The 12,711-nt window shown below is 40.2% G+C and overlaps 1 protein-coding gene across 1 annotated transcript in view; it reads right to left on the bottom strand.

Annotated features, from left to right (window-relative positions):
• Positions 1 to 211: 211 nt before the first annotated feature.
• COL21A1 (collagen type XXI alpha 1 chain) overlaps positions 212 to 12,711 on the bottom strand; it is a 127,936-nt gene continuing 115,436 nt past the window's right edge. Inside the window, exons 24-31 of the mRNA XM_083431899.1 lie at positions 12,506 to 12,541; positions 11,228 to 11,272; positions 10,796 to 10,828; positions 7,192 to 7,338; positions 7,040 to 7,094; positions 6,053 to 6,253; positions 2,804 to 2,881; positions 212 to 1,563 (exon numbers count right to left, since the gene is read on the bottom strand). Coding sequence (XP_083288025.1) covers positions 1,376 to 1,563; positions 2,804 to 2,881; positions 6,053 to 6,253; positions 7,040 to 7,094; positions 7,192 to 7,338; positions 10,796 to 10,828; positions 11,228 to 11,272; positions 12,506 to 12,541 — 783 coding nt within the window. The 3' untranslated portion in view covers positions 212 to 1,375. The remainder of the gene's footprint in view (positions 1,564 to 2,803; positions 2,882 to 6,052; positions 6,254 to 7,039; positions 7,095 to 7,191; positions 7,339 to 10,795; positions 10,829 to 11,227; positions 11,273 to 12,505; positions 12,542 to 12,711) is intronic.

Here is a 12,711-nt window from a genome sequence, read left to right as displayed (position 1 = left end):
TCCTCTCCTGAGGGTAGCATCTACTGGGGCGTGGTCTGTGATTTTAATGTTACCAATGTTTGTTGTTTCTACCAGGGGGGATCAGGCCTTGTAAGCAGAATGCTGTCCAGTCTGGACATTGTTGCCTTTATCTTGTTGGTATGCAGTTGGGCGAATAATGTTCTGTAGAACATAATTCACGTGATTAATAAAAACTCAGCTCAACAAGTGAAAAAAATTGCTTTTATTACCACAAAATCTTAAAAAAACTTTTTACCTTGAATGTCAAGCATATTACTAATGACAGAAAACAACAACAACAAAAGGCCAGTTATAAAGCTTTGCGTAGGTGCAATAAAAGACTTTTTGCATTAAAGCTTAAAATAGCGTCAACTTCGGATAGAAATTGTACAACTGAATTTATTAGGATGCCAGCAGTGCTTCTTGATTGCATCTTGTTTTACAAAATAAACACAGAAATGCCTTAATTAAAATGTACAAAGAAGCAACATAAAGAACACTGTAGTTATGTAGTAAGCATAAAGCACAGCTTGTAAACTTTTGTTTGACAACCGCAGTCCTATGGAGCATAGCAAAAACACCCAGTTCTATAGTCAGCTGAAAAAAATTAAATATGGTTAAGCTTGGTTGTGCAACAGTATGATAAAAAAATGTCCAGAATATAATTAGAAACCTTTTTCATATAAAAAAATGCATTTTTAAGTTTTTAAAGGTGCCTCTAGAGATTTCTTTACTTGTAGATGGAAATGTAAAATTGGATAGTCGCATGGTTGTTTTGAGGACAACATGGGGGTTGTTGTTTTTTATATATATAAAAAGACTTGGATTCATACATTTTTCAAAAGAAAACCGTTAACCAGAAAAATATGAAACATACACAAATGGATGAAATCGACAAACGAAATAAAAATCAGCCATGTTCCATTAAAATTCAGATGCTGCATATTTAGGCTGGATAAAAAATACTTCACAGTGGTATACAGCTGATCATGAAACATTGAGGACCCAATCCAGCTTCCAGCAGTGTTGCCAATGGACTTCAACAGTATCATTCAGTTAAAATTCACTTTCCAATCCAGATAAAGTTAGTCATGACTGATATCAATGGGATTTAAATAAACGACAACTATGTGGTTTCATTGTTTTTAAATGTACAGTGATAACTAAGTTTAACTGGATGGGGGAGCATGTTATTTGATAGGCCCATTACATATTTAGATTCTTAAATTTAATATGGAATATTTTACCATATTACATTACACATCAGAGGTACTTTAGTTTCTGGGAAAGAGGGTTATTGCCAGTCATCTTCCTGAGACTTGAAAGATTGTTGAAGACAAGCACCAGGTCTAGTCTGCCACTAACACATCCCAAATTAATAGTTTGGTCCTTTTCTAAACGGATCTCTTCCTACAATTACACTAAAGCATAAAGACGGGTCACAGATGCCAGGTGGTCCAGTTTGTCCCGGATTTCCAGGATTTCCACGGTCTCCATCTTTACCTGGCTTCCCGGGTTCTCCACGATATCCTTCTTTACTTATCCCAGGTGGACCTTCAGGACCTTAACAATATATACATGGAGTGTGTTTAGTGCCGGTAAGGTATTATAATTTGTTAAATATTTCTAGCATGATCCACCCTGCCTGATTAAGTATTTACTTTTTTAGGTTTAAAGGCGCTGACGTGAATAACACATGAAAGTGTCTTGGTTGCTGCAGTAAGAGAGGAGTCTGTGCCACCCAGGCAGCCCTAGTAGTGGCACAGGAGCATCTTCCAGAAAGCTGATGTCCGTCATCCCTGAGCAAAAAGAACTGGACCTCTGCTAAGGTGCAGCAGTGGACTTGATGTGCATCAATAAAGTGAGATGGAATCCTGGTAAGACAATGTTTGTGAGCAGTTCCCAGATCAGATAAATAGACCAGCTGCCTGCCCTGGATTGGGATTGCACTGCTCCTTGAGGAGCAGATATGTAGCTTGGGAATGCTCCTGGTTTCCTCTTTGTCACCGGAGGCCCAGGTAGCTTCATTGTGTATTCTGCAAGCTTTGACCACTGTGGCAGCTCTGGTTGTTTCTGAACTGGGATAGTTCAGCTTTGGTGGTCGAGGCACTGGTTTTTTACTGGATTACTGCAATGCAACCTTATGTGGAACTTTCCTTAAGGTTGGCCTGGGCACTGTAGCTAGTGCAGAATGCTGCAGCAAGAAGGGATTGCCCTACTGACAGTACATAAAACCTGTGCTGAAAGAGCAGCACTGGTTGCCAACAGGCACTGCAGGGGTTTTGATGAGATGACCAACCCTTGGGGTCCCTTTCCAACTCTACAGTGCTATGCTTCTAGGTGGAGACCTGTCCAACTTGGGACACAGTCACCTCTGGAAGCACCTTAACTTGTTTACTCCAGCCTAGTCATTTTGATCCTCAGGCAGGATACCTTTCATAGTGCCATGTGCTTCCAAGGTTTGCCTTGTGCCCACTAAGACCAGGGACTTTAATATGGCAGCACCTGCCCCCTGGATTACCCTCCCAATGATAATCAGGAAGGCAGTTACGATACTGGTACTAAGGTGCCTACTTAAAATTCACCTGTCCACCCAGCTTTTCCCTGAGGAACAACCAGCTATGTAGCTGCATTAAGATGATCTACTGATTTGATTTTTAAATTCCAAGCCGCAGTACTGATGGCTGGTTCTGTGGAAAAGTCCCACTAAAGCCAACATAAGTGACTCTTTGAAAGGGTCAGCTAAGTAGTGCAATCTTAGAGCACGTTAGCTCCAAAGCTTTCTGGCTTCTCCAAACAATACCTGGAGGTCCTGGAGGTCCTTGCATCCCAGGGACCCCAACTCCTTGGCTTCCTTTAGCTCCATTTTTTCCAGGTAGTCCTGTAAAGTGCCAGACATAATATGCATATTGTCAGTAGTTCCCAAAGTGTGCACTAAGACATACCGGTGTACTGAGAGTAAAAATGAATTCCCATAAGCTCAGAGTTCCTATTTTGGCATGGCTGAACACTATCACCCTGCCTCCATCTAATTAGGTTCTGAAGGGGAGGTGGGAAATTCTGCTGCTTTTCTGCATTGGGTGTGATTTAACCATTGAACCGCTTTGCATGCAAACGTGCATCAGAATTCTGCAGCCTCAGAGGAGGCTGTCCATAGGTCTGCCTGAGTCACTGTTCTGGTGTCACCTCTTGCCAATCAGAGATGTGCCAAAATCAGTAATTTCTGCAGTGATGGGCTTTTCTGAGTGCTGGTAAGTTTCACATTATAAAAATATCCTTTGTAAAAATCAAGTGTACCTCCAATTTTAATTCAGGAAGTGTGTCAACATGTATCAGGAGTATATGGTACCAATTTTTTAAGGATAGAAAGGCAGAATTAGAGAGGCGACATATGATATAATTGTGCCCTAGGACTCATCCCAACTGGAAGCTCAATGGGTGACCCTTGGCTCACACTCAGTCGTAACCTGCCTCACAGGATTGTTGTGAGGATCAAATGAAGGAAACAGTTCTGAGAGAGCAGAATATAAACACAATAAACAAAATAACTATCATGATGAAAGAGGCTAAGATAATAAGTGGTGTGAAAATATTTCACATGCATTGAAGACAGATGATCAACAGATAAAAATTCTGAAATGTGAAACAGACAAAATTGTATCCACACTGCTCATTGTAATTACTGTTTATGTCTTCAGACCACATACTTCAATTAACGATGTGCTTAAAATGATCTAGTGGTTCATGGATATATTACATTTAAAAAACTGTAAAAGTAGAAAAGAAAGGCAACAATAATAACTGAAAAAGTACTCAGTTCATGTAATGACCATTGGAGAAGAAGGTTCAAGTTTTAAGAACACAATTAGCACATTGGTACATAACACTTTGAGAAAAATGACAGCTACTGAATAAGAACATTGTTATTGCTGCATAAGAATCTCAGTAGTCTTGGGGAATATTTCATATAAAAGGTAAGTAGGCCTCTACTAGAATCTAATATAATATACAGGCTGTAACCCTACACCAGGCAGCCCCAAACTCGGCCCTCCAGATGTTCTGAGACTACAATTCCCATCATCCCTGACCACTGGTCCTGTTAGCTAGGGATGATGGAAGTTATAGTTCCAAAATATCTGGAGGGCCAAGTTTGGGGATGCCTGCCCTACACCCACTTGCTTCAGAGTAAGCCCCACTGCACTCTGGGGTTTACTTCTGAGTAGACATATGTAAAAATTTGTTCCTTGATAGGGTTAGGCTGTTTTAAAGGTGTTGGGTTTTGTTTTTGGTTGTTCGTGGTTTGGTTTGGTTTTACTGTTATTCTTGTAACTGAAGTTCAGAAGTTTATAGTACCTCTTTAAACAGATTAAAAATATAGGTTCTGGTGGTTTTGCTTTCATCAAAAATATTTTCCACATAATTGCTCCCTCTTGGCTAATGAAGAAAAGAGCTCTCATGGGGTAAGTGGCAGATTTCCCAGGCTTTCCAGCTTAAAACATATGCACCCAATTCCTCAAGTAGTTGGAATAAAAATTAACAGGGTGGGGGGAGAATGAATCTGTCCCCAAATTTCCCTTAGAACCCCCAGTTTGGGGCCTCATCCATCCTACGAAAGCATTTTTTCCTCTTCCTCCCCTGATCCCACCAAATTTGGTGGCAGTAGCAACAAATAATTACATACAGATATATTTAAAACAGACACAACACTGGGGCATGTAGAGCCCAGCACCCTGATGGGGATTACAAATCACCACCTCCCCAGTCATCTTATTGATGTGATAAATAGAGGGGAGTGATACATCCCTCTTTCTCAGCTGATTAGCACGAAGGACTGGGTGCCTAGCTGGGTGTGCATGTGTTCAAGTAGGAGCGTGGGGTGTGGTCACACCTACATTCAGCCACACTCATTGCTGCCATCTGACCCTCAGAAGGAGTGCAGTGTTCCCTGAGCCAAAAAAAGTTTAGCCACCAATGTCCTAGAAAAACTGTACATATGAAACTGTACAATTCAAATGAATACACACACAACAGCAGACAATGCCTAAAGCAATGTTACAGAAGCACTATTTCTTTATTTGGTCAATTCGCCTGTCAATAGAATGGGCAAAAGCATGTGTTTTAACGAACAAAGCCCAAGCTGTGACAGTTTAAAAGCTAGTAGCACTTTCATTTCTCTTGATTTAGACCTTCCTCCTAGTATCCTAATGGATATGATAGGATCGAACCATGAAAGGAACAGGATTCAGAAATGTAAACTTTCATGCACTTCAAATTAAAGTGTTAATGTAATCCTCCTACTAATGGTAAGCAGAGCTATGTGCAACCATTTCACCACAATTTTTGGTTCATGGAACATATTTTGGGGGAGGGGGCAAACAATATAATCTACATTTTTTTTAGTAGTTGGTTAGGTGGAGGGTAAGATATTCCTTCACTAAAATAGAACCCCGTCTTTAGTAAAAGACACTGTCTTAAAAAACAGACAATCAGAATGTTTAAAGCAGCAGCTCTGTAGAAACTTGCTGGTCCATTGTGCCTGATGTGAAGACAGTATGGTGAAGATTATAATTCAAAGGCCCTAAATCCCTCTGCAGGTAGCTTTCCAAATATGCATACTTATTTGGGTTTCAGCTCCACTGAGACAGCGAGATATACTTCCAAGCATAGGATCAAGCTATAGAATAGCAATCGTATTACAGACTTATTTCATGGTTAGTTCCACTGAAGTGTGGGCAATAACAAAAAATTCTCCTTCTGAAACCCTAGAGAGCCACTGGCCACCAGTGTAGACCACACTGAGTTAGATGAACTTAGTATAAGGCAGCTTCAATCCCTTTGAGTTTTTTAATAAGAGAAGAAGAGGAGCCAGATTGAGAATGGAGAGATAATGAAACCTGGAGGCTCTATGGATTGCCTGTGGCTAAGCATGCTGCCCTGGCTGACTGACAATGTGCAAGCTCAAGTTTTTCACACTCTCCAGTTCAATGCCTATTCAGTACAGATCTCTAGGCTGGAAAGAGAATTTTGTTTGAAGAGGCATACAGACAATTACCTTTTGGTCCACGCGATCCGTGACGCCCAGGAGCTCCTGTCAGGCCCGGAACACCATCATTTCCTGGCAAGCCAGGAAATCCTCGAGGACCTTCTTGGCCAGGTGGGCCTGGTGGACCAGGAGGCCCTGGGGAAGGGCCACGAGACTGGCAATGATCACAGTGCTGTAGCCTCCCATTCTGAAGTATTGTAGGCAACTGGGCTAAGGGGAATGCAGATAAAAATGCTTAGACCAAAGGGAGCATATCCTCACCATCAATACACAAAGCTAACCAAACACCAAACCAAATCAAATTGTCTGAAAATATTATTGCATCTTGGTCAAATTGAGATCTAGTGATGCCAAGTAATTAAAAAAGCTCCACTGATTATAGTGGGAGATTTATGCACATGCTCACCCCTTGAGATCAGTCAGATTTAAATTTCCTTAGTTGTGACTGTGTCATGCCCACCATGTATTCCCTCCCTTTAAACCTCTGCACACTGTAGAGCAGAGGTGGAGAACCTCCAGTTCACAGGCCAGATTTGGCCAACCTGGCCTCCCTACTAGGCCTGCAAGGCTCTTCCAGGCAAGCCACGCTCACTTGCTCTATCCCTGAAGTCATATATGATGAATGCAGGGCTTGAACAAAAGGGGATTTGCAGGAACTGCCAAACCCTTGCTACCCCTACACTTGGCAGTTGCACGCAGGGCTTCCCAAACACTCATCAGCTGGTTTTCAGGCATTTGAGAAGCCTTGTGCACAGGGCTGAGCAAGCCCTTTCAACTATCTCCCCTTACGCCTACAGATCAACTTTGATAGGTGTCAAGCACCTGTCAAGATTGGCCCCCAAGGGTGGTATGCAGGGAGATAAAGATCTGGCTCACTGGGCCAGAAAGGTTCTCCACCTGATTGTAGGAAATTTAGGCACATGTCCTAAAGCTCACACAGGTGCATCCCAGCAAGGTGACTACAGTGCAGCACCGTGAATCAATAGGGGGACTCACTTCTCAGCACGTCTGCACAAACTTGCCGAATAAATTCTTCCGAAAAGCCTCTTCCCTAAATTGAACAGAGAAGCATTAAAAAGGTGGCATGGGCTCATTTTTTAAAAGAAATTGGTCAGCATGAAAAAAGTCATCTCAGGCAGCATACATACAGGTTTTCCATCTGCCCCCGGAGTTCCTGGAGATCCCCTCTCTCCTTGTCCTCCTCTTGGGCCTGGTGGGCCAATCAAACCAGTAACTCCTGGTTCTCCCTTCTGCCCAGTAAAGCCACTCATGCCAGGATCTCCTTTCTCGCCTTTCTGAAATCAAAGGTAATAACTGCAATAGCCAACACCTGACAACTCACAGAGAGCTTGTTTTCATTTTTTTTAATGAAAAATATGCATGCTATAATATGCATGAACAAAAAAGAAAAGAAAATATTTTTATTAGCAAGTTTCACTCTCTAATTGTGTATGCGGTAACATCTAAATCCCAATGAAACCATTTCATATACTAGTCCAGCCTTCCCGCAGCCTTGTCCCTTCTAGATGTTTTGGGCTACCATTGCCAACATTCCTGTCCAATGGGATATGATGGGGGTGACTGACAGGAGTTGAGAGCCCAACAACAGCTGGAAGGCACCAGGTTAAGGAAGGGTACACTAAGTCAATGTTAAACATTCCTGAATGGTGCAAGAACAAGAAAATGGATTGTTTTCTCTACAATCCCCGTGGACTCTTTTCATGATGTGCCAATTAAAGTAACCACAGGAGACCACCTAGCCTGTCATGGAGCTGGAAAAGATTAAAACCCAGAGGCACAGGTGCTGTGAAAGGAAAACCACTGAGATAATTAATCGTGTCCAGGGGACATTACTAAATGAAGTTATGTTAATAAAGGGGGAATAATTAAAGCCACAAAGCCTCATCAAAGTGAGTTGCCTGTGTTTAAGCTCATTGTTTTTCCACAGGCTCAAAATGTGCTTAACTTCTATGCTGGACTGTGACCTACAATGAGTTCTACAATTTTAAAAAATAAAGCCAAAGCCACTTCAGTCACAATGGATTAGATTCTATAATCATTACAACATTCCCAACCTCTGTATTTTGTTTTGCTATGGCTTTTTATAGCTTTTATATTATTCAAATATATCTTATTAGCTGGGTATAATAACCCCATTTCAGTTTTCTAGCCAAATGGAATAATGCAAAGCCACAGATGTGCCAGGAATAGGTTGGCAGACCTTATACAGACTTTGTGCTTATAAGACACCTGGTGGTTATTTGAAGAGCATCTTAGGAGACATTAAGAACATTTTTAAAAAAGCTCTGAGGAAGAGGTACTTGAATACAGTGGACTAATTTGCTTACAATGCTAAGTCATGGTTAACACAAGCCAAGGTTTATTAACCAAAAACAAATAATCGTTTATGAGTGTGGTTTGTCATGGCTACTATACTAAACCACAGCAAAGCTGCTGGGCTAGGTTCAGATGTTCAAATTAATCTTTGGTCTTCAGCTAGTAGGTCGAGACCACTGCAGGGTCATAGTCTAATCTGAAGTGGGTGACAATAGCAGCACTACCACCATACAATTGTATGGTAAAAAGAAGATATGGGTCCCCAGATGCAAATTTGGGTTAAAGGCGGTTCAGTAAACCACAGATAAGAGTAATGTGACAACCAGGCCAGTGTAGCCCCTTACAGATTAGTTAGTTTAGCCCCCTTGGCACTGACTGTTTATCAAATGGATGTAAGCCATGCAAATGTATGTATACACAAGTGGTGCCTGCATTCAAAAAATGTTTTGGTATGTTCTTCCTTCTACAAGGAGCGCTTCTGTTCAGGGTGCCAGTCGGTCATTCCCTGAAAACAAGCGATTCTACTCTTCCAACCCCTCACATTCTCTGTTTCCCCATATATGCCACTGTTACTGAGCATGCTCGGGTCTTCATTAGACTCTTGTTTCTGTTTCTGGGTTTTTGTTTTTTGAAAAAAGCTTCCTTGTACTTTTGCAGGTTTTTCTGAACATGCCGATTCATCCAAAGTCTCCCACTTTGTTTGCAATCCTGTCAGCACTCACCATCTGTGTTTGCTATTAAAATGAGTGCTATTTATTTATGGAGGCAATTTATACCCTGACTGTCAGCATTTTGGTCCCCTGTGCAGCATCCATAAATAACAAAGGGCAAAACAAATTTAACACAGTTTAAACCTTTCTGCAGAAACAAAAACCACAGTAATAATAACAGATTCTGTTATCTTTCTGGTACTGGCCAACAGTCTTTGTCCTCTTTACTGTTCATTTGCCAGTGTGGAAAAGTCTTAGAACTACTGTATTTATATCCAAAAAGAAGAGTTTTTACTGTGAGGCTTGTGAATGAAAACTAACAGCTTGTAGAATTTGCCAAGAAGCTTGCTGAAAGTATATTTTTCAGAAGCGTTTATTTGGCTTTTAATAGCTAGCAACATCCTGTTTGTGACCTTTCTTAGCGACCCTTTACCATTTGGCCAAGACAAAAAGAGATGCATTTTTTTAAAATGCTAAAATTGTTACTGATTTGAAAACAAAGCAAAACTGTGTGTTAAAAGATTCCTGCATATTTAAAAAGTTGCAAGAAAAAATATTGCCATAAAATCTGAAAATAAAACCATAACTTAATGCACAGGATATATTTATTTAAGAGTATAAACAGCATCAGACTAAGTTTAAAGCCTACTATGCCATTCCCTAGATGTCCGATGCTGTCTCTCAGCCTAGCCTACATTGCAAGGCTGCTGTGAACTTAAAAGAAAGGGGGAGGCAATTGCCACAAATGGCAGCTCCAGTCACAGAAGGTGTCTCCAGCTGATATTGGAATAATCCCTTTCCAATCCCCAGCAGCACAAACCACCCATTCAAGAGGGTCCTCTGACCCTCAGTGGAGTATTTTCAGAGGCCAGAAAAGCTGTTGTGGGGAGCATAGGAAAAGGGAAATCAGCTTCCACCAGCCCCATTACATGCGCTTAACTCCAACCTTACAGACAATAACGAACATGGACTTAACCCCATAGATTTCAATAGATCTACTCTGAGTATGACTTAGTTGGATATCACCATTAACGTTAGGTGCTAACTTCCAGCTACAAGGATTGTTAGTAAAGTTGTTGAAATCTATTATTTTTCACTTACTTTCTGCTATGTCTACAATGTCCCACTATCAGGAATGTGTTTCTCTACTTTTAAATGTGAACTTTCTGCAATCAATTGGAAGCCAGCATGCTTGGCACATAGCTGAACATTTTTTTCCTTTCCATTCTACCTGATGAATTCTATAAAATGTTAAAGCTTCCCTCGCCCTACACATCCTTAAGTTGATAAAAAAAATTTAAAAATCCCTTTTGTTCTGAACATATTTCTGAGGGCAGATTAAACAAAGGCAAAACACAGAGCACATGTGAATTATGCCATCTGAAACAGCCTTCAGATATATTATATTCACTTACACAGCATACAAATGATAAATTATCAAAAACTATTCAAAATCATCCTAAATAACAATCAAATAATAATACTGAAAAGTAGAGGTTGTGACCTGGCAACATATTTATTATTTATTGAAAGCATGTATCTTGCTTTTTTATTGGCTTTTTTTAAAAAAAAACAGCACTCAAAAGTATTTTTAACAACGAAATTAAAACCAACAGCCAGCACAAAATGTATGCTAAAATGAAGCAGTCAAAGAGACAGGGAGAGCAGATGTCGGGGCATATAAAACAGCAACACAAACACTTACCTGTCCTTCAGCTCCAGTTAATCCTGTGTCGCCCTTTAGGAATCACAATTTCAGAAGATATTAATAAACGGATGCTGAGTTATTGCTATGCTGTTTCAAATCTACAAACATAAGGCTAAACTATATAAAAAATAAATATTGTATTAAAATGTCATATGCTAGAGAAATACCCTCCAAAACACAGCTTCATGCTAGCCAAGCATCTAGTGATAGGTAATATTTATTGATGCTGTTATCTAAGGGCTCAAAACATTTTCCCCAAACTCACTCTGTAATTTTAAAGGAAGAGGAAAGAAGGGCACCCTATTTCAGAGATATGTGCCCTGTTTGGCTCCAGATCTATTAGTATTACTCTGCTCAGAAGGTGCTTTTGCTAAAGGAAGGTAATGAGGCAATTTTTGTCAATTCTTTTTAAAAGGAAAAAAGTTTTACCTTCTGGCCTGCAGTACCTGATCTGCCACTTTCTCCCTTCTGACCCTTTAAAAAAGAGGCATTACATAATAATTATTTTAATTATATGAAAAAGTGTGTTGTTTGCATTTATTAACATGCCCCTTCCCCCAATACTTCAAAACAGCTGGCAATTGACAAGCCAAAATCATACAATACATCCACTATCTGTAGAAAACAACAACCAACACATCAGAAATGTAAAGGTGTTATCATCTCCAAGGAGATGTATCACCACCACACACAAAAAGTCTCTTTCTTTTTTCCACAAACCTCACTGTCAAAGGAGGAAAGACTGGTAAAATACTCTCTGATGCCATCAAGGAGATAGGCAGAGTAATCTTGGGGCAAGCATCCTTCAGATGTCCTGGAACTAGGCTTTAGTGCTTTAGAGATGAAAACCAGTTGTTTGAATTGCAAACTGAAGATGTGTGTGGCTTTTTTTCAGGGGGAACTCACAGGAACTCAGTTCCTGTACCTCTCAGGTGGGCTCCATTGCTATTATAAGAGAACAAGGGAGGTGCTCAGGGTGAGTTCTGGCACCTCTTTTCCTAGAAAAATAGCTCTGTATATGACATATTTTGGTCTTGAAAGGCAGCACCACATACAAAACATTACATTGATCAAGAATTGGCATGTCCTTCAGTCAATTCTTCTGTTATTTGACAATGGTCAAATATTCCATGAAGGTGAAGATAAATTGCCTGTTTTACCCAACTGCCTTTAGGAACTAAATTTTGTTTTGAGTAGTAGCGGCTTAATTTCCTCTTTAGAAATCAACCCAAACCTAGCTGGGTTATTAAAGAATTATGTCTCCGTCCATTTTTTAAGTTAAAAAATATTACTGTAATAAGATCGTAACTTTTCATTTTCAGATTGATATGGTTAATCCTTTAGATCAGGCTTTGGACTACTTATATCAAGGTTTATTCAAACACCATGACTGCACCATGATGCTGAGGAAAATTCAGCATGCTTGATGTGATCTGTGGCAGGAGTACCAAACATGCTGCCCTCCAGATGTTGCTGAAGCACAACTCCCATCATCCCTCACTATTGGTCATTATAGCTGATGGGAGTTTGAATCCAAGAACATATGGAGGACACCACATTGGCTACTGCTTGCTCTGTGGGACATACCATGCTCTGACATTTTTTTAAGAGTAATTATTTTCATTTAAAAATACTAATGCCATATAGAGTGAACTATCTACAGCGAGCAGGCATTCCAAGTTATTTTAACTGTTGAAAAGTTTATACCTGGATGCCTCTTTCCCCAATGTTTCCTTTATCTCCCTGAAAATAAGAGAAAAAACAACTTCTATTGAAATGTAAGTTACAATGATTATGCACACAGGTGAAATAAAAGCAACACACAAGTATAATATATAAGTAATAATATATGTAACTACACTAGAGTCACAAAACATCAAACTGTCAGCCACAGAGGCTTTTTCCAACTACAC

The sequence above is a fragment of the Podarcis tiliguerta genome, assembly GCF_965153285.1.
Source record: "Podarcis tiliguerta genome assembly, chromosome: 3".
Taxonomy (NCBI): Eukaryota; Metazoa; Chordata; class Lepidosauria; order Squamata; family Lacertidae; genus Podarcis; species Podarcis tiliguerta.
This window is presented reverse-complemented; position numbering and strand designations above follow the sequence as displayed.